General features: G+C 36.6%; 1 protein-coding gene across 12 annotated transcripts in view; it reads right to left on the reverse strand.

Moving 5' to 3' along the window:
* LOC139140484 (transmembrane protein 198-like) overlaps positions 1–23,819 on the reverse strand; it is a 73,361-nt gene that overhangs the window by 11,259 nt on the left and 38,283 nt on the right. For 11 of the 12 annotated variants that reach the window (XM_070709783.1, XM_070709787.1, XM_070709778.1 and 8 more), the window contains one exon: positions 6,112–6,362. In XM_070709783.1, the coding sequence (XP_070565884.1) occupies positions 6,112–6,289 (178 nt within the window). In that variant the 5' untranslated portion in view covers positions 6,290–6,362. Of the gene's footprint in view, positions 1–6,111; positions 6,363–13,338; positions 13,465–23,819 lie in introns of those variants that run through there. The other variant, XM_070709780.1, reaches the window with a different exon arrangement.

The raw sequence follows: 23,819 nt of genomic DNA on the forward strand, positions 1-23,819 counted from the left end.
GTTTTGTCTCATAATAACATTTCGTCTCATAAAAACATTGGAGTTATCAAACATTTTATAAAATATCAACATTGTGACACTTCTGTGAGAACTATTCTCATCAAATATTCTTAAAACTGACATTATTTACGACCTCATTCATTTCTTAGTTGGTAGGAGAATTATTTCCTATGCAGCATGTCTGGGTACTGAGTTTGTAATGGAGAACAATAATGATTTATTATCCTCTACTTGTCTGTTCAAAAAACAAACATAACACAGACTAATCAAGAAATTGTTTTTACTTTTATATTTTTCATTAAACGATAATTGAGGAACATCCCACGGTGGATGATTTAGTATTTCATCCTACATAAATTTACATACCAATGAGTCAGGGAGATCCAGCTTGGGTCATTAAAATAACAAAAACAGATATTTGAAATAATTAATCTACCCTCAGAGGAGACATACAAAAACTTTCGTATATAGTTGTTTTACATCTGCGTATTCAATAAATTAATGCCAGACTCACACAAGATGGCTTGCTTCACAATCCTGACGTCAAGTTTTCCCATTTGAAATTCATATGCTAGAAGCCCTGGCGTCTAAATATTTGGACATAAAATACTGTCAAAACATTTGATATCGTGAACTCCAGATGACCCTGGATAAATCGCCAATTTGAGTGACAAGCATCTGGTTACTGTTCGTAGAGATCTGTCTTTAAAAGATGGACAATCCTGGACTTGATTTGCTCCGGATTGAGAAAATTCATTCCAGATGAGGAGGAAAGACATTACAAGTGCCATTATATTGACATCAAACATGGAAAGTGTGAAGTACAAGGACAAATTGCCAATTGAAGACTGTGAATTTAATAAGCTTTTTCCCTGTTTAACTTGGAAGTAACAAACCCACATAATGAGTGATTCAAATGTGTGGTATATATATATATATATATATATATATATATATATATATATATATATATATATATATATATATATATATATATATATATATTATATATATATATATATATATATATATATATATATATATATATATATATATATATATATGTCCTTGATGGACTTGCTAACAGACTAACTGACCAATTGACTGACAACCACCTACTTGCAAAATTGGCGGGTGTCTGTCAAAATTGTTCTTGAAATTAAAGTTTATATTATTATATCGCAGTGTGTAAAATTCCTTTTTCTTTCTATACAAACAAATGATGTATACCAGTTGGCAAAATACAACTCCTGGAAACCTACAGCTGTGGATCAATCTTCCAGGCGTGACTTAAAATCACACACCATGTGTGTAGCTCACCATATTTCTGTCTCTTTAAGGGCACACGTCACACAACTCCTCTTTCAGTTTCACAATGGTGTTTATCTCCCAGCATACTTTCCGGGCCAACAACTGCTTTGTTGTGGTAATATTTGAAAATTTGATGACAAAATGATACAAATCTTGCAAATTTGAATTTTCATAAACATGTGGTTTGTCCTTCTTTTCCGTTATTTAAAACCGTTACAAAAAAATCCTGGCTTACAACCTGTCTTCCTCAAGGCTCATCTGTCAGTATCATGTAAAAAGTTGGTCAAAGCCACAGTTCTAAACATGGTTCTCACATTACAAATGTTTTTAACTTGCATTGTGTCAGTCATCACCTTTCCTTTGAAAGATATCTCAAACAAATTGATCAGTTTGTTTTTAGATACAGCTGATTAACTAGCTGTGATTTTATTAATGAAGAAGAAAAGTAGAACTTGTCATATGTATATGTGTTCTGACTGACTTGACACGTCTTATACAAGAATATTTGACAGACCTGACCATTTGAAGATCCCTAACTATGAACACAAGCAGGATGATTCTCAGACTTTTTAGCCAGGACACAGATAAGATACATGCAGATAAACATGATGGTTTGTTTGCATGCACTGACTTGATCTGTCTCTTCACTGATTTCTGTACATTTAACTTCTGAACCGATTTTCACTGATTACAGAGGCTGGACTGCTAGGCCAACCTTCTCAGTGCGTGAATCACATAAACAACAATTTTTGTTACCATCAACAGTACTAATTCACTAGCTTGGACGTTTTTCTGTATTTCATGTTGGGTTCTTTGCTTAATGAACCCTTTCGCCCCATTTCCCTCTCTGTAGGTCCAACTTTACCATAGAAAACGATGGGACTGGTTCAAACCATGGTGGTGAAAAGGGCTAATGTGCAAGCCTGTTGTATGATCATATTGACATCTGTATATGGATATACATGTACGTGTATCTGTAAAACCGGAAGTTACATATAATTGTCTTCAAAAATTTTTCCCCCATTGTACATGTAGCAGCACGGAGATGAACAAACCAGCTGGTCATATTTGGAGAAGTTGAACTTTGTGTAAATCAATACCAATTGAACACAAGGACTCTGGGATGCATTTTGACAATAAAATCAATATTAAACTGCCAAGGACAATGCAAAAATTAAGCCTCTCTAGCACGTGACTACAATGAGCCTCGCCAAATTGAGAACTCAATCACCATATGAAGCTAATTTGTAGTATGTTTGCAGCCACCGTTTTAACATTTTTTAACAGTCATTACGTTCTCTCAATGCACTATGAAACACTGACCTCTATGCATGGTATGTGAACCAGGTACATTGTATACAGTTTAATAATATGGGGAAAATCTTAAACCATGAATTTTTCAAAGCGACATCACTAAATGTATGGATGACCTTTGCTTTAGTTAAAATGACAACAGTGAAAGAGTAGACATTCTTTCTTTAAATGACTGTCATTTCCATAGCGAGAAGATCATACATCAGAATGACATGGAATTTCTGGTATCTACACACAGGCATACTGTCGGTTGCTGTCTTTGATTTTAGGCAGCCTACTTTATGGAACATTTGAAATATTACAGCCAGCTTTCCTTTTGTTTGTGAACCCTACACCTCATCTTTACATCAAAAGGAATGTGAACTCTCAGGCTAATCACATCTGTCTTGAATCAAGAATGTTTTGTAGAATCTTTTTTTTAAAAGAGAGACTTCAGAAGAAGTGAGAGTCATCAACTTTATCAACTTCCCATTAATGATATCAATGCTGTTAAAACCAAGGTAACATCTAAGAGTTTTCTTTCTGGAAGCAACGTAAAATCAATGAATGGCATTGAAAAGGTCAGGGTTTATGTGTTTGAAGACCACGTATTCTCCAAAATAAACTTCCAAATCTAGAAACATCCATTTTTTTTGAACTCAACTTATTCTAGAAATTGGTTACTTAAATGTAAATAAATGGTAATTAAAAAATTTTGGTTATTGGTATCATAAGAATCATATTTTCTATTCAGAGAATAAAGTCAAGTTTTTTCCCATTTGAATGTACCAGGTGCTTTCATTGTGATATATACAGGGAAAAACTGGAAGCCCGGCTGGTAAGAAAACTCTATAAAATTTTACATTTGTGCAAACTCTTGTAAAACAAACATGCTGTGAAGGAGCAGCACCACATGTAACTCTCCATGAACGGAAAATGACAGGGTCTAGGAGAGGAATGACGATGAAACTGGGAAACTGCCCTCTCCTTGACATTGATACATTATGACGGATCAACATAAAAAGTCACTTATTTGATATCTTTAATGAAACTTTTTATATGAGTGTTCCAATGTTTGGTAACGTGTTTGATCTGGGTGTTCAAATGGTCAAATGTTGTTAAATCTAATGAGCTTATTTGTGTCTATCTTAGCAACGTACTGCCAAGGGTCAATGAAATCAAAGAGCAAGAAGGTATTTAATATGTTGGTTCTCTACTGAGCTACTTGTATTGTTAGTGTCATGTTGTGTTTCTAATTGGAGCAGACAGACCTGTCTTGGTAGATAGTGTGGAAAGACCGTACTGGAAACTTGACGCAGTCATACATGTACTTGTATTTCCATTTTCAAATTCCAAATCATATCACTGTTCCACTGAATTCTATGGGACTGCTCCAAAATTTTGAAGTGAAACGTTAAATCACCAGATAACATGTCTGTATCAATGTGTATAACATCTTGAATAGCCTTTCACAATGACTGATTATGTATGAAGTATTAAAGAATAATTGATTTTCACGTACACAATATCTCCAGTCTCCGTTTTGTACACTTTATTCGGCGCTTTTGCAGACTCAGAGTTTTGAGTTTGAAATGAATTCCTAGGTACATGCCTGGATACTAGCTCACTCTACTTACGGTACATCCCACAAATTGAAAGATGAATGCACTATTGCAAATCAAGACGATGCATAATCCAAGAGTGATATCTCTGGGCCACTGTGGGAATAATCTTTCCAATACTTCTTCAGAAGCAAAAACTTTTCAAGTGGACAAGAAGCATCGATACCCATGAATCACTGCAGCCTATGAGTGACAGCTTTCTTCAAAATGCATCTGTCAGAGTCCCTGTCTATTTGGGAATCCTATCTACTGGGAATTGTATAAATCACTAGCCGGCAGATTTGCAACTAGTTCACTGTATTTACTCCATTCTCCTGGAGGGAACAGTACACGCTCTGGATCATCCCTTCAAACAAGCTAGACCCTTCAAAGCACTGAGTTAACTTGAAATGTTGAATACTGATCAAATTTCCCTTGAGCATTGCGAATTGCAGCGCTGCGGGCATTTTATGTGTGCTTTAGGTTGAATTGGATGAAATATCAAATCTCTCTCCAAGTTAAAAACTGCTCCCTGCGCAACTTACAGTAAATGTTGACCATGAGTACAGGTCTACCTCTACAATCTGTAATGCTGTAAAAAGATTCTGACTCTCTAGAAAAAGTGTAAAGATGCAATTCACACTTATCATAAACCTAGATTCACGTACCCATGTAAAGCTATGGGAAAAGGCGCTCTTACAGGTGTGTAATAAGTTGCCATATCACGCCCAGGCACACTTTGCCCAAATAAGGTAGTGTGCGCGCTTTTTTGAACTTTTTCGTTGTAATTGCTACGCGCGTTGCTATCCACGTACATTCCATTCGAAATCACGTCAGCACGAGATTCGAACCTGTTTCTATGCGCTTCGCTCGTAGTTTTGAAGCAAATTGTAGACAGTTCAAATCTTATTCCGATCAAAATTGGTTTAAAACAAGTGCTTGATATTCTCCTCTCAATGTTTTGCTGAGAAAGTGTATTTTAACGAGCAGGATCAACTACTCATCTGTGCCCATTCTGTGGTGACATTGGCGTTCGCATAGTACAAGCTCGTGACGCGTTCCACAACAGAACAAATGACACATGCGTGGCTCATGTTTTTTTTTAATTTACGCCCATAACTTTAACAAAATTTTATTGATAAATACTGAAACATATCACAACCGTTCAATAAGGTATATGATAAAACCTTTACGGCCCAGATACAGGTTTTGCGGACCTCGGTCGTACGGGCCCTTGCACGCTAGGGCCCTTCCGCCGTACAACCTCGGTCCGCAAAACCCGTATCAGGGCCGTAAAGATTATTATTTGACGGGCTCTTTTCCTTTCTCCATTTGTGTTTCCATCAGTGGATATTGGCTACAGTGTTTTAAATTTTGCTGGGATACTAGCTGCCAATTGTAGCTGTCCTTAAATCCTGGAAATACTGCCACTAATAAATCAATGTTTATGTGCTTATGTCTTGGCTTTGCCCCCGATCTAGCCTGCCATCCTGGCTTTGACCTGACCTGACCTGGCCTGATTGAACTTTAATAGCCTCAACTGTACATTGATCTCACTTGAATACTGAGTGGATACTTTAAAGCTGCAGCACAATAAATGTTTGACCATTTGTACTGTACAAGCAACATACTTTTGAATAGATACATTTCATCATTACACTACTACTTCTGAAAAGACTCCTATAGACATCTTTATCTACTATTTAACTATCTATCTAAAAATCTAATTACATCTTTACAATAGCTATTAAAGACCTTTGCATAAATCTTCCTTCCCCGACCAAATCAAAGAGTGATGGATGTCCTAAAACTTGGTAAGTTATCTGAATAAGGAACAGACTTATGGTTTGATAGAATACTATAAGGGGTAAACCACATACAATCTGATATTAAAATTCCAACTTACCAAAGAAGCAGAACACGATTCCAAAGATGAACGCTAAGGCACAGATGATTGTAGGCGCTATATCATACGTGTACTTCATCGCTTCACAAACTGACAGAGCCACTGTGGGAACTTCTGATGTGTCCTGATTGCGAGTTGCCATGGCAACTGCTAAGTCTATATCTGACCCCATTTTCATTTAAAATTAAAATGCAGTTACACAGTAGGGCATGTTCTTCAGCTTCGCTTCATATTTTTCTTTTGCTACATGTCTGTTGAGAAAAAAAAATATGACGAGGAATGAGTGGGTGTAATGTGTGTAGCACACACAATATTCTGGCCAATAACATCGGGCTGTCATATTGAATGGCTCATCTTCCTTAATACAAGCCATCTCCTTCTCTGTCTCTGTCTCTCTCTCTCTCTCTCTCAAAGGTACTCATGGAAACTGTTTCAGCTGATATTACATTCCTATCGCTGCAAATTTGAGCTCATTTTCTGATGAATATTTGATAAATTAACTCTCCCTCTGCAGCGTTATCATGGGTAAACATCATACTATAAAATTGGATGAAATTTAGCAATCCACACAGAAGCTATATTCGGATAAAATGAATTGGAGAACCAAATATTGGCGGTGGCACGCTTGCTCAGTTTGGCACATTGTTCACACATTTCCGTATTTCCGTGTAAACGCTGTACTACCAGGCAATGCAAATTTTACCCAACTTCAAACAATTTTACAGTAGTAACACCTTGGTTAAACAGAATGTGCTATAAAAAGTAACGTCAACATGTAAAACCTGAGATACATCAACAATATCAACAGTTCCATTCATACAATCTATGTACCCAATTACGATACGGTAAATTTTGAAAGAACAAAAAGATGATAGATCTTGCAAATATAGCTTACTGCTACTTCTACGTATAGAAGAGACAGTGCCACGCTGACTCATTACAAGGCTCACTGTAACTGGGAAATTACTTTATAAATATTGTGATATATGTGTAAGTGATTGCTGCAGGAATGGAATACATTCTGAGAAAGGGTCGTCCATATGATCATCTATAATATTTTGTCGTAAAAAATTTAACATATTGTTGGGTCAGCAGACTATGCAGACAGCTATATAGGATTACATACTTTCTTTTGAATTTGCGATCAAGTTATAATATTTCTTGCAAAAGTAGCAAGGATTTAAAAAGCAATTTCTGATCTGCCGATTTTTTCAAGTTTGTGATCACTTCTTCATAAGATCTATTGCTATACCGGTATCCCTGTTTGACACAAATTATATGAATTTTGAAAAGTAAGGTACTAAATGATATTTTTCTTAGGTTTGGAATTTTTTAAAATCACTTTGATTAAAAAAAGAGCTACTTTTTCATCATGTGAAATTTTTTCACAATTTGAGTGCTTTGCACTGCAACAGCATCTCTCCACATTCCGGATTGCCTCGGCAAATCCTGTGCACAATCCTGCTTGAGACGGCAAATCAGAAGAAGTTAAACTGATTAACTGTGCTGTGAGAAATTACCCTCTCTTGGCTCGTAACGTGGTGTAAAAGACTATCCTTTGTAGGCTCTGGGACAGCTAAGGACACACATGCAATGAACACTGGGTAAATACACCTAGGTACAAGGTGAGATCTAATCAACTATGTCAAATGTTGCACACTGAATGAGATATTCCCAGCATCAGGTTGAGATAAAATGAAAGTTGTATTCAGTACTGGCAAGGGACACAATCATAGGAATCATGGTACAGCTGTAATTTTGCAGCATATCTACGTTCAAAATCTACTAGCTAGCAGACATGTAGTATACATGTATTAATCATACTGAGAGTCTACATCTTGGACGGCAAAAATGGCAAATAAGTAATATAGGGTAGTATTGCTAATAATAATTATCTGTATCATTTCCCATTACACATTGAATTTGACAGGCTTTTTTTCACTGGATATTGCTTTTATGTTGAAAATTTCAGAGGTATAATTCTTGTTTTGAAGCTGAAGAAAACCAAGCAATAAGCTGCAGCAGCCCAGTCAGCCTGAATCTCCTTTTCCCGGCTGCAGTAGCACGGATGGAAAAAGATCACAGTCATTAAAAGTTTAATACATGCTGCGCCGTGACGGAAGATTCTCATATAACCCTTCCCTGAAGCAGTTTTAAGAAATCACTGCGATCTGAGCCATACACTGCTATCTCTATCCACTATTCTGTCGGCGTAACAGCAAGATCACAACAGCTATTTCAAGAAATACCGTACTAACACTATCAAAGGCAGGTGGATTTCTGTTTGCCAGAGCTGTGAGAAAATTGAGTCTGAAACTTCAGTGCTTTGATTGCAGGGGACTTGGAAATAGAGGGCAGAATTATTGAAGTTCTAATCTACAAAGAAGACAATATATTTGAAGACACATACATATCAAGAGACTACTAGTTTCTCAACTGAAATTTAGATTGAGAAGAAGAGTTGTTTTGAGAATATTTTTTCACATTTTATATAACAACATGGGTACTGTACGATAAGACAAATTTCTAGATTATCACTCATATGGTCATACAGCTGTTTTTAATAGTCTGAATGATGGAAACGCAATGGCGGGAGATTGATCATCGTTGTTGAGAATGTAATCAAACAGTTCACCGCTGGGACAGTGAAGTTATTGGTGCTTCTCACTAAATTCCTTTGAAATTTATGCAATTTTAAAATGTCAAAAGCACACATGGAAGTAGACTGATAGGAAGTATTTTAATTCATATAATTATCATATACATTTACAATTCCTGTTTATTCTGCAAATGATAACTGTAAAATATCAACCCACGCTGAACCATTTGATAAATAATTCATTTTCATCATCAACAAACACTGATAGAGGAAAATATTTCAAATATTGATTGTACCTTGCGATGTCTTATCAAGTCCCAGAATCAAACTGCTTAGAATGCACCTCAGGGACAGATATCCAGATCTCAATTTTTACAATACTTTTCTGATCTGTCACTTGAAGCAGCTCATTTTGAAGATAAAATAAAATTTTCACCATCTAATGCTTGTGAAAATCAAAATAAAATTTTCCCCCATGGAGTTAACACAGGGATGGTAGCCATTTTGAATTGCAAGTTTCAGTAAATTTAAGGCAATTTGTTTCTCTGGTACCAACATTCTCAGAGTGACCCATAATATTTATTCTTGCTTTCAAAAGACAACGGTTGAAAATTTCCTTTAGGAAAGTTTGAGCAAAAGCTTCATCTTTCACTTTTAAGGTGCATACTACATGTACCTTAGTAACTTAAATTTGCAGTACAATATCAGACACAAGATTCCATACAAGCATCCAAGTTTCCAGGTCAAGAATGAAACATGATTGCAAAAATGTGAATGTTGTGGCCATGCATAGACATTGGCATTATGAGTGTATTCACGTGTGCTGGGAGAAGTATCCTGTCTGAAACCCAACCTTGATACTTTGCTATAATATGAGCTTCACGATTACGTCACTTTTGTCAGCTAGAAATAAATCATGCCTGAACTGACAATATAAATATAGAAAATGATGAAGCAAGCATTCGAGTGTGACAAATATCATCGAAGCAAAGTAACAACTTTAATAACAAAAGCCATAAAATGCGATTTAAAAAACTAACACAATCAAAAACCACGCCTCCTGCAGCTAAAAAGTGCACAAAATACCCTATACTTTTTAAATTCAATTGCCAATATGGCAAAATGATGCTGGAAACGTTTCTCACTGGTTTGACACAATAATATCATTATTACCTATTACAAGACACATTAGGTGGTGATGTGAATAGGCAGGCTGTTTTTAATATTTTGTTCTGCAGTCACAATCTCTTTCATTTGTGAACTTTGAGGTTTCAATCTTCAATTATTTGCTCAAAGGAACTGAAACCTGCAGTAATGTTTGATAAGTCAAACTTCATTTATCAATATCATAAATCACATATGAACGCAATGTTCTCTTTCACCTTAGTATTCTGGAGTGCTGTGGAATAAACCATTACAGATACAGTGTGGGTAGCTTGAAAGGGCTGAGGGGCCAGTAATATTGTTTACACTGACTGAACAAAGGGTAGCTCTATGATCTTTCATATAAAATATGTTTCCATCATACATTCTGATGATGATGATGATGATGATGATGATCGTGACAATGGCAATGAAAGCTGCTTTTGAAAAGTGAAGGTAGTAATGCTTGGGATGATAGTATTGTATGTAAATGATGGGAAGACCATGGTGATGATAATGATGATGATGATTACAATGATGATGATGATGATTACAATGATGATTACAATGATGATGATGACGATGATGATGATGATAATGATGATGATGATAATGTTGACAATAATGATGACAATGATGATAATATAAGGTTATTCCAAAAATACCGGGATTTACATGTATGTCCGAGTACATCGTGTAGCGGAGGTATTGTCCGAGACGAGTAGCGTTGTGGACAATACCGGAGCATACAATGTACGAAGACATAAATCCCGGTATTTTGGGAGTAACCTTATTATTATACACCTTTTTAGTCCAACTTTATAAGAAAAAAGTCGAAATTAAGGCGTCTTTTGGATGCTTGTCGCGCACTGTACTGAGAAATCGCGAACACACTGGGAATGCATTGAGCGCGTCCGCTATTAAGCGCACAGAACGAAATTTCAACCCGCGCTGCGCAGTGCACACGGTAGAAATTGTACGTCAGCAGCATAATTTCACTCAAATTCACAGGTTTTGGACTGACAACGATTTGATTTGGGAAGTACTGAATGTTAAGAAATATATATTTTTGAAAAATGTGAAATTTTCTCTTCTTTTTCCTTATGTTGACGTAAAGGTGTTTCGAGGTCAAAGGTCAAATAGCGTCCAATAACACTTACAGAGAACGCCACATTAACCCGTCAAGCCATTTAGCAAAATGCCTTGTAAAACAGAGAGTCATTGGCCAGATAACAAGTAAATTGGCGGTCAACTTCAGTGGTCTGGTACAGCGATTGTACAAAAGTCAGCAGGAAGCCCAACTCTGGCCATAAAATTGATACTGATACTACAAGCTGCGTAAACATCGCACAGTGGTACAAACTATTTCTCTCATGGTGTATCTTAGAAAATAAACTGAATCGAATGAAGAATAATTCACAATTGACACTGATTGAGATTACCCGCTGATTTTAATGTTTGCAATTGCTGTACCCAACCAGTGAAGTTGATCGCCAATTTATTTGTTATCTGGCCTAATGACTCCCTGTTCACTAGGCATTTTGCTAAATGGCTTGACAGGTTAATGTGGTGTTCTCTGTAAAGTTATTGTACTCCACGTCAAAGTTATTGGACTCCGCGTCTTCTGATACCGAAACTTACTGTACGATGAAACTCCACAGGTAACAGACGTAGGTGTATGATAATGATGATGATTATAATGACAGTTAAACTGTCGCAATGTACTGTCACAACAACTTTGAGTACAACAGAAGAAATACTTGGCAGATGAAGATACTCTGGAAGAACTTTGCTTCCATGACAACAATCTCCTGGTAACAGAAAAAATGAGGAAAGACAATCAATCTAAAAAGGATGATTAGAGACCACACGTATAGGCAAGATGGCCAGGCATAAATAGTGTCATGTCAGAAAACACACTCCCTTGTGTGACATAACAGTGCCTTATTGGTATCTAAAGCTTTACATAGAACTAAACAGCTTGGCGATCAGCCATGCAGAACTTCCTAAGGATCAGATGAAATAAACACATCAGCTTTTCAGAGGAACAGACAAGCTATGGAATAAATGAACTGTGAAGTGAGTTACAGAAGGTGACTGTGAGAAAAGGGTATTTTGAACTTTTTGTCAGGATCAAGTCAATGCCAATTAACACAAGAATGTATGTCCTTGATGCATTAGAACTGAATACAGCTGAGAGACTGAGTGAACAAAAACTTAACTTCACATTCTGTTTACAGTACTTTGCACATAACTGTATGCATGTCTTGCCAGAGATCTAAATGACGCATGGAGAAAATACCCTATGGTCCATTTCACAAAATATCCCATTTTGACACCTGTTTTCACATACACATCAGTTCTAGCAGATGCCGCTGCTGCACATGCAGTTTACTGTTTAGGGATCAACCATTTATCTTGGGAGGAGGGTGATAGAGATGGGAAGAAAAAGCTGAAGAGAAAATACTGAGGGGGGATTATCTTGCAGTCTTGCTGTTTTAGTGAGAAAAACTATTTGCATGACTGGTAAATGAAAATTGAGTTGCACGCTGGGTAAGCAAAATTTGACTTTGCTGCTACCCAAGGAAGAAAATTTGGCAAATCTTGGAATACAAAATCATTGGATGTCCTCAATCTGATGACTCCTCCACACATCTAATGACCAATGCCTAAAAGTAGGGCAGATGGCTCATTGCCAAGCTAGTTTATAATCAAAGAACCACCCAACTCTGAAATACTTTAATGTTATTGCAAAACCAAAGTCACAAAACATTAGCTATGACAACCTGAAATCCAGCGTTTTTGAAGCACAATGTACATTTTGATCCATTAAAATGAAGATGTGTTTTCACCACACAATCATACTGACTGCTCTGCTTTCCTGAAAATTACATTGACTTCAATATGGCTTTTCTGCATTTCATTCCTATGAAGGTCACTGCTTCGTACCACTATGCTGTCCAACTTTGGTTAAAATTTCTGCTCAGACATCTGGCGTCTCAACCACCATTTTTGTTTCATCACAAAGTGGATACCTGTCTACTCATGCACATCAGAATTTGAACAAAACAATTATTTGTTTGGCTTTTGGTTTCTGTTACAGTCTTAACTCTTTTTGCCTATGCATTCATCATTTTTCTTTGTCCAATATTACGTGGAACAATGCAAATTGCAACCATTGCACATGAATAGAAAATAAATGATACAGTTACCGAGGGTATGACCACTGTTGAATGCAAACAGATTACTTGCTGGGTTCTCCAAGGACAGAAAATCAAACAAACCATGCGACCGTAACTTAAAGCCACTCAACTAGCAAGTTCATAGCAGTAGTGCAACACTTGTTGAACACAAAGAGAAAAACTCAGACTTAGCGTGTGATTGTCCACCTCGCAGAAATTCAAATCAACGATGCGACAAGTCATGTCTTCCCTGTATTGTCAGAGTTCAGGCTTCTGACAAAGAAAGTTATTGATGAAACCTACCTGATGGAGCTCAGAATGAAACAGTAATGAAACAAGGGCCATTACGACTGTCTCATATATCACATTATGGAACCATCATTTCCAGCACCAGAGTACGTTCAATACTCTCTCTGTTGTAACAGCCAGTTAGACTATTGTTGAGAGTTCAATGACACGGGCTAAATGTATTTAATTAATTATTCATGTTTACGCTGATGAGATAGGGTGCAGATGTCCAGACAGGCTTCGTCTTGTCCCTCAAATTGTTTACAACAGTATAGAAAACTTATGGTACAAGATGGAAAGTTTGTGCTCCGCCTGCAAAACACGGGTCCAAAATTTATGCTGGTAACAGAATGCCATGCAGTTTAAAAACATGTCAATTAAAAGCATGGGGCACTAAATTTGCTGCACACTTATCGCTACTAAAGCCTTCGAAGTTGTCCAGCACCGCTCTTCTCAAGCATTCAAGCACCACTGTTCCAATGATCAACTATGTTTCTTTGAGGGAAACAAAAACTGCTCACGGAAATCTATGATCTATAGGTATAGTACCTGCATTTATCAGTGGATCTGAAATTTTTGGTATTTTCCATTTTACCGATCAATGAAAGTCTCTTTATAATCTTGGCTGTATTGATTTTACACAGTGATCTTGCCACACACGTAGTCTGCTTGCTATTTTACATGTGTGAGATAGTGGTATGATTTGGCCATGACAGTTGATGAACATTCACGACTTTAAATATGCTATGTTTGATCAACAATGCCTTTGTATATAGATACATTGGATGCAGCAAAGAGGAAATGTAGTAGATATCCAATCAGTGATCAATCCAAACAATATCATCTTTGTTAGGCTGTTGGACCTGATCTTGAATTAATGCACCCTTTGACTCTGAAAATGTCAAACTTTTGCTCCAGGAACTTTAAACTGCTGCCATTGATCACAATCACCTACACTGAAATACCCATTCCTATCAGATCCAAACTTGGAATACATGTATATTTGGCCAAGGAATTCCAGTCTCATATTTACAATGGTTATAATAGGGCTCTGCACGGTTTTGACTTTGAAACAGATGTGTATCTATACTGGACTGAAAAAATTCATGGTTGTGATTTGCATCATTTCCCATATACATACATGTATGTACTGCAAGTACCACATCACTGAGTACCCAGAATGCATTTGACATGAACAATTGAACGCAAACATTCAAAATATGCACCATATTGAAATAACAGTGAAAAGACTTGCACGAAGTAAAGAAATGAAAGAAAAAAAATGATCAATTGTGCCATTAATGAGGAAAGACAAACATCATAATGGCCAGAAAATGCAGGTACTTGATAGGCGTGGGTTGTATATAGTATCAATACAACAACTTGCCAACAGTCATGAAGGACAGAGACAGGCTTATTAAAACATTGTGTGTACATGTACCAGTGTGCAAGCTCATTGCTAGCCTAGGGTCACAACTTATGCTCAAAGCGTGACATATCAGAAATCATTCATCTACACTTTATCAATAAATGTCTATCATTTAAGTATGCAAATATGCAAAATATGGACTCATAATGAATGGAAAATACTCTTGTACTGTGTCTTGCTAACTCTTGCGCTGTACATACATGTAGGACTAGGAGTCACAACCTTAACCAACAAGGATTCTGCGGATGCTACCTCTGTTCAATTGATTTTCAATGCAAATTAAAATCTATGAAAATCTAACGGCGATTATTATGAGTGAAGGCTTCACAAAGCGAATAAAGCCGCTATTTCCTGTCCATGCCACTGTTTCTAGAGTGTGCAGGTATTTCAGCAACTTTGGAACTTTGACACGTGGACTAAGTTTTTAACCATCTGGGTGTTAATAGAAGAACACAAAAGTACATGTACACTAGATTAAGAAGCAGATTTGCATGGAAAGACATTGATTCTCACATATATAGATCTACTGCTTTCAATACTGTGAGTGAAGAACTCTTCATTTATGAAGAGATTCCTGCGGTAACTTACAAGGGAATTAATGTTTTGAAGAAAATGTCCATACAAACTATATGCCAGCAGACATTAGAATAAACACTGTGTTATTAAAACACAGTTTGTGTTCTGTGATTAATGATTAATTCAAAGCACAGAATTTTGCACAGAAGTAACCTCTCCACGGAGTTTTCAACAAATTTCTGGCAGTTTATATTCCCTGGACAGGGAAACAATATCGATATGCTATTATGTCATAGTGCAGGTCTGTTTGCGTAAAACATTAGAAATAATATTCTTTAACAACTGTAATCGATACAGAGGGTCACTGCCACACTGGTAGTCATGGTAACAGGTAGAATTCATCCCATGTGTTTTCATGTGACCTGTTTCCAGGCTGAGGCGGATGATCACACTTTGGCAGGCTATAGGACTTGGCTACAGGCTTTGAAAAGCTGCCTGACCTCGCTGAACTCAATGAAATATATGAAGACGTTTAAATAGGTAATAATGAATGCATTAGGTGGGAATCACTGAGTGCATAATAAGATTCATTTGTCTACTGTTACACTGTGGTGACTCACCAAGGCATGAGAAATCTGAGTGTTCCATGAGACGCACAGTGCATTCAGCTTCCATACAGTGACAGTAGTAGACTTTGATTCCGTCTACAAGTGTGCCAAATTCACAAAGGCTACAGTCACATCACTCTTCAATTTTTTGCAGCTGCTCAGACGATGATAAATGACGACGGGGTTGGCATTTACACTTTCAGAAAACTAATACACACGTCCAAAGGTAGCACTGACTGAAACTACAAACTGCTTCACAATGTGTATCTGCCACACTGGGTAGAGAGTCAAAAACTTGAGCTTACCGCAGGCTGGATCTGTGTCAAGAAAAACGTGTCAAACAAAGGCTGCATGGCAAGGGTAACCAAGGGGCAGAGGGTGTCCTCATTAAGAGGCAAGACGTGTTATGATGTGGACATATGGACCCATTAATATGTGTGTAAATTTGTCGAAGGCTGATTGAGTCTTATAAGCTGACACAGTTTTCTGCTCACACATGGTTTTGCATTTACATGGTATTTGGGTGAAAGAATCCAGGCAACTCCACCATACACTGTTGACTCTCCCCAAACAACCATCAGGGAAGTCTCCAGTCTTCTACAAAACCACAGATGGAATAAACATGCATGAGACTGAACAACCATGAAATGAACACCGCTGAAATAAACATTGATGAAATGAGCATGGTGATAAAGCAGCCTCCCTAATAGACTCTATTTTTTCAGCTCATACAGATACCTTTCATTTACAGTATGTGTGTTCACTGGGGAGAGAGTTCTTGTAGTGAAAGTAATGGTCGGCAGTGGACGTCATAAAGACCTTGCGGTTTTTAATATCTGCACCGTGCACAACCATAAAACTAAGAAATCTTTGACTGTATATTTTTATGGTCAGGCAGTGCATGCATGTTCATTTGAAATCCATGTTCCAAAAGTGAAAGTGACGTTTTCAAACTACGAAATTCACTTGTCTCCAGTCTCTACAAAACCACAGATGGAATAAACATATATGAGACTGAACAACCATGAAATGAACACTGCTGAAATAAACAGTGATGAAATGAGCATGGTGATAGAGCAGCCTCCCTCAGACAACTTCCTGTCTGTTTGAAAACTCATACACTGGCTTTTTACCCTTACCATTTGACATCTGTCGCTCAGTGCGTACAATTTTTTATGTAAAACTGCAAAATTTTGGACCCAAATACATTCAATACAGGCATTCTTCTCTTTTTGGAAAGCCTTTTCAGTAAATTATGTGTATACATTCAATACTAACATCTCTATGAAAATCATTGCTGTCAACAATATTGTTACCTACAAATCTTCTTTTCAAGGAGTGATGGAAATTTTGGGCAAAACCTTGACTCCGGAGTGAATTACGAAAAAGATCATGTGGAATGAATATTTGCGTACGTGACGTACACATCTGATCATCTACACCGATTAATAAAAATTTGACTGTCCTTTACCCATACCGATATTTAACATTTTTGTTTGAAACACTCTGCTGCTTGTTTTACCTGATATTTTCGTAAGCATCACTTCCTAATGACCATATACCACTTTTGAGAGACAAACCCTGCAAGCAACGTACCAATCTCTTGAAATTAACAACTGTGAAATATTAAGATGTATTAAATTTGCACAGTTCAGCCTTCACTACAGCGGCACCTGGTGATAGACACAAAGCCTTAGAAAACAAATTTGAGTTCTTGAAAGCGCCACTTTAATAAAAATTCCAGGCAGCTGAACTGTTCAAGAGACACTTACTATGTTTATCTAGTCAAGCAAAGTAATCTCACACTTTAATAAAGATGTCTTTTTTTTCTACTCAACAGTTGTGAGAGAACAAAATTAGGAAAAACTGAAAACCATATGTGTGGTAACTGGTTTTCTCTCTACAGAAGGTGTATAAAGATGTCAGAAAATAAAATTTAATGACCTAATTTCCTTTGACACACACATATATTGTTCTTGTGAATGCTTTACTAATACTTACTATTTCTGCATAATTGCTTTTTTTAAGTGTTAAACAAGAAAGGATTGAAAAATTGATGGTGATTTGAATGGAAATTTGATGGGACTGTAGAATTTAAACTACATGTATCTTTGTTATTACATCGCTGAAATTTAGACCTAATTTACATAAATTTGCATACACACAACAGAAACATCCAATCAAATCCAATGAAGCTGCATGACCTTGAGAAGGACTGATTAATTTTACTTCACCCTTCCTATTACTGTAAATTTATTATGAGCACCAAATACCCTAAACTCTGCATCTGATAAAAAATGGCAAATATATGTGGACTAGTTCTCCAGAATGTAGAAGCACTAAATCTGTCGAGAACGGAGCCTCAAATATTCATGTCACACACTCTACCCAATTCCTATTCTTCTTGATGCTTCGTTTTGCATTCAACAACGCTAAAAGTGAAAAGTAATGGCATGTGCAGTAAAGGAAAAAAATGGCTGACTTTGAGGTTTGCTATTTCTATCCAGAAACTAGTTTTACCAGAAACTGGAAAACTGAAATCACGTTAGTTTTATTTTGAGTGAGCTCACATAATATTTGCTCCATATACGATTCTACCATGTACATTTTGACACATGCATGAGCAATGGCCAAGTGTAAAGCTTGTTAGCGCCTCTCTAAAGCCACAGCGGTGATCATTTCTATTGAGGTGAAGGTGACTGTGTGAGACCCTAATCAAAACATGTCATGCTAAATTTCACTCCAACTAATTACTCCGGAAACACACTCTGCATGGACTAGCCACTTCACAACGGCACACTTTCTGAGTGGATATACGCACTGCAACGAATGGCTAACACTTGATTTCAAGCTAAATTGGCAAGGCTGGAAGCTTACGTTGTGATTGAAATAATCAGCAGAACGGAAAAATTAAATCCAAACAATGGCAGCACTGCTCTTTGACTTGGTTTTATCTTTAAACTTCATTAGCTTTAACTTTTGATGGGCTGTACTTTCATTCTCTCTGTGGCAAATTATTATCTTGTTTCCCGTAAATAATTGTGAAACGCCTAATGCTTACAATACAGCCTGTACAAAATATGAGTTTAATGTCAACATTTATCGCTGACAACTAAATTTATGTCTGGACTTGAATTGTCAACAACAACACTGCTTTTAGTACACAATGCATTGTATTGTATACATTTTAATGTATTGAGGGAGAAAAATAAAAATAATGTATTTTCTTTTGTGAGAGAAAACAATTAAGATATTACCAACAGTGAAATGTACAACTATAGTTCCTTTGGTATGGTCAGATGACACAATAGCTATAATAGCTTTTCATGTTTGGCGACTGGCATGTTTATACCAGTACTTGTACGTTTCCCTGCACAATAAATTCACAATGGGTTATTAACAACAACGACCTCCAGCCTTTGTGATTATTGCCATTATTAAAACTAGTAAGCTTTTAATGATACATAAATGGAAAACATGTTACACTGTTACATACATGTACAACCAGTAGATGGTATTTTGATGCTTTGTGAAATATTCCTCTTCGGAGCAGCTGTCACTTTATTTTCCCCAAAGGATCATTGGTATCTGCTGAAGTTTACATTTCCCAAAGCCCAGATTGCCACTGCACTTGTGTCTGAGATCAGTTTTATATATAACCCATCAAATGTTTATAGAACTTTGTTGAAAAGTCCGACACACAGGTGGGTTGGATAGATGATGACATTTGCTGTGGAAGTTCCATGCGATATTTTTATGTTGACAGATTGTAGGTCATAGCAATCTGTATTGTTCCAACAGCAAATCAGGCATTTCAAGTCTGCAGAAAGCTACCGTGGTCAGCCAATTTTAATGAAACTGTTTTGTAGATATCGCATCATACCTGAAAAAGTTTCAACAATATCCAAAAATTTTTTGTGAAATCTTTCAAAACTAAATGAAGTTCTAACTGCAGATTCAAAAAAAACCCTTCAAATGTTGAAGCTGTGCTGCTGAAAAATGCATTTCAGGTACATGTACACGAGGTTTGAATTTCACCTGTCCAAAATGGCAGGTTACCGTTCCTGCAGTCATGAAATTACATGTCTATCAGTAGCAAAGATGATTGGAGGAGTCAGAGAGACAGAATGAAGCCCAAAAGAATTCCAAGCATTTTCAAATTGGCAATCTGAGATAAATTCACTGGTGGCTGGAATCGCACAAGAGCTTTAATTTGTGATTGAATTTCTTCCATGAGATAAAGTAATTGAAGACTTCAGTTCCAAAACAACTATAATCTTTAAGTGGTTATCACTTTTTTCTAAATGTTATATGAAAGAGCAATACAAACTTCACAACTCAGTGTACACTCGTCTTCTTATTGAATTCCTACAAACACGATTGCAAGGTTCTTGTAAAAACAGCACTTGACATGTAATTTGTCTGCAAACCTGATAAATGTAATCGTGTCGACTCTCTTTGGGTCCTTAACACTGGGATGAGTACCCTAGTGTTTATCTATGAGTTGCAAAAGGGATATCAGTGTCAGTGAGAGTGTAATCGTGAACAGACATGTTTATTGGGAAAGAGTACTACAGTACTTCAAATGTTGAACGGTAGATTACTTCAATCTAAAGACTACATTTTTATATCATATTGGTAAACACTGACTTTTATGTACTATCAGTGGCTTTGGTGAGCTTGAGAAACAGCTATATGGCTTTGAACTGACAGTAGCATGATTGGCATTATGAATTACATTGAGGTACTATGTCTGGGGAACCAACATAACAAAACATGGCTTAGTAATAAACCTTTCACAAAAAATATGATATCCTGTTTCCAGGTTTATACCAAGTAACTGTGGTGAATTGTAGTGAACAGGTTGAAGATTAGTACTGTAACTTTTGATGACTCTTTCGTGATTTTTGTTTTTAATGTCAGCTAAAGTTTCTCGTTCTTCTCCCAAAAGCAAGTTGGAATACACAGTATTCCACATATTCAACGAACACTTTCATGTGCGACATGTAATGCGCCAACTGAATGAGCAATTTAGGGAAATGAGGACAAATTAATCTGATCCTCGATTGCAGGTCAAAGGGCCTACATTACGGCTCACTACTTTCCTGTCGTGATTAGAATGCATGAGATGCACCATCTAAAGGTATCACAGTTAACAAGTGAGTCACTACATTAACTGGGAGCCATCCTCATCTTGCAGTTTAAGGAAACATCTCCCGTGAAACACAATATTGCATTAACATCATCCTGTTGCCCATCAAACCAATGACTGCGGGATCCAATTGCAATGCAATGTGTTGAAATTTGATCGAAAACGGGAAAAGGGCTTTCCTTTTTGTATGACCTGAACACAGGTGATGTAATCAAGACAGGACACAGAATGCGCCGCTCGTGATATTGCATATTGGTAACAATGTTACTGGTATTGAATTTTGCTAGATGGAACTTCAGTACCTTCTGGACAGGATGCTGGTATCCTCATTCTATACATTTCACACACTGATCAAACATGGTACTGGCTTTCTACATGTACCTGCAGTAGCAGAAACTGGAAAAGGAAGTGTGTGGGTTGAGTTTAAAGTGACCTCTAATGGCGAGCAGTAATAATGTCAAATGAGAGAGTATTAACTGTACATTAAACGTGAGCAACACAGATGGAGACAATGGGCTGTTGTGAAAAAATTGCATCTGTGCCAGGCTTTCATTATTTTTCTGTGTGATGTGATCTGGCAGGTGTTGAAAATGTAATCTTTTCTCAAAGTTCTGCAAGTACTAATAAAAACTTATGAGTGAATTAAGCGTGAATGTAGAGTTGATATAGATACATGTACCCAGGATACAGATACTACATTTGATTTTTTCTGAGTCAAGGATGTGGGCGAGTGAAATGTGCATTGGGCATAATATATTCATGTGTTGTTACATCAACATATCTAGTACTTATGTTCACTCTTGGCCAAGATTAGTCTTTTCTAAAAGGTCATCATAAAATATTAATTTTATACTACTGATATTGTCAAGCTGACTTTAAAATGAACTTCCATGTTTGATATATCTAGGACCAGCTTCTTTCTTTTATCAAAGAATTGATCCTTTCATGGTGACGCTTAAGACAGCACGATTTTCCACAAGGGATTCTTAGGGGTGGGCCAACCTTTTTTTGTGAAGTCATTTATTCATATGTTAATAACTGCACAAAAGAAAACCTTTTCAAATAAAAGAATATGCAAATTACGCTTGTCATGTAAATTGGATGCTGTCCCTGTTTTTCCATGTATAAAATACCAATTGACAATTTTTGTTTCAAATCATGTTCGTGTCTTTACACACAAAAAGGAATTCCCACTCATATGTTTACTCCATTTCTAATTTCCCTGTTGTAATTAAATGAAAATATTACATAATCAAGCATGTTATACGTTAATAATCACTAAATTAATCAATAACAATTGAAAACTGGAAGTTAATACAGCAAGCTTCATTATAAATATTCATTGTATTCCTTTCATGAAAGACTAGCTTGTCAAATCAAAGTAAACAGAATGATGAAAATAATTGTAGGGAAATTTTAGTATGTTTTTAAACTCCCCGACTGAAGTTATTTCACTGATTCATGTTCTCAGAAGCGGAAATTAACCTATCTCATTAAGAACTCAGCAAGACTGTGTGTATTTTGAATTAACTATCTGACAGTGGCCATCATGGGTGATCATCATCATTATCGGTTGTGAAGCAGTCTGCGTAGTGCGAGCTAAAGAGAGAAATTACCAGTCAATTATCAGTAATAAAACATAAGTGACTCCAATGTTGATGCAATTTTGTGTATTAAAACTTTGACCGTATGAACCTCTGTAGACAAAATCACTTGTATTTAATTAGGCTAATTACGACAGTTTTAAGAGGTTCACACATTTAACTTCAACAGAGTCACCAATCAATTACTTATGAATAAGTTGCAAAAAATAGCACAAAAAAATCTATGGCAGCATTTAAATGACATCACATTTGGCAGACTTAGCATTATGAGAAGGGGTTGTTACAACAAATAAAACATTAACACTATCTGATGTACATCAATTGCCATGATAATTTCTCAGATGTCATAAGTGCTAATTATATGACTAGATGGTAGATATGGCAAGATAATTACGAGAAGTTTTGACAGAAAAGGAAGAAGAGTTAAAACGCTTAAAGAAGTTTAAATACCTATGCACTCCAACCTGTTTGCCAGCATTGCCGTTACCGCTATACTTAATCTATTCAAAACCAATGCCGTTATTCCTGTGGCAAAGCACTTTCCCATTCCTTTGTATTGTGCCCAGTTGGAATGCTAACTAAGTGCTATTTTCTCCCTTGTCTGTATTGTTGCTCCCTGACTTCTATTCAACCACAGTGAGTAAACACTTTTACTTGAATTCAGAGGTTTTACCCTTGAATGTAATTAACTCTGACAGATTCCCAATCAACTATTGACTAGCTATTCTAATGAACTAAGTCAATACTCCTTGGCTCGAGGGTTGGATGGCGTCAATTTCAACCTTGAAATTTACTTAGACTGCCAAGTCCTGGTGGGGTCCTGGCTGTTTTGGATATCTCTATAATAATCGATCTGATGTCAGTTTAATTTCTGGAGTGAGTCATTTTAACACAATCAAATGTTATTAATTTTCATGAAGATACCATCTTCCCAAACATCATTTCAATACAGAAAGTGTTTCAATTCTCTAGCATGTGAGGCCTCAACACTCATTTTAGAGCTTTAAATAACTTTTATTGAGTTTTCATGGGTATGGATTGAATTTTAAGATGAGATTGATTCTCCTTGAACTGTATCTTGAGTCATACCCATATTTGCATATTTTTCCCTCTCCCTGACACTTTTAACCTATTTCACTCAATACAATGGTTTCATCCAGTTGTTTTCAAAGGTCCTACATTATCAG

Source organism: Ptychodera flava, chromosome 9 (genome assembly GCF_041260155.1).
Source record: "Ptychodera flava strain L36383 chromosome 9, AS_Pfla_20210202, whole genome shotgun sequence".
NCBI lineage: Eukaryota > Metazoa > Hemichordata > Enteropneusta > Ptychoderidae > Ptychodera > Ptychodera flava.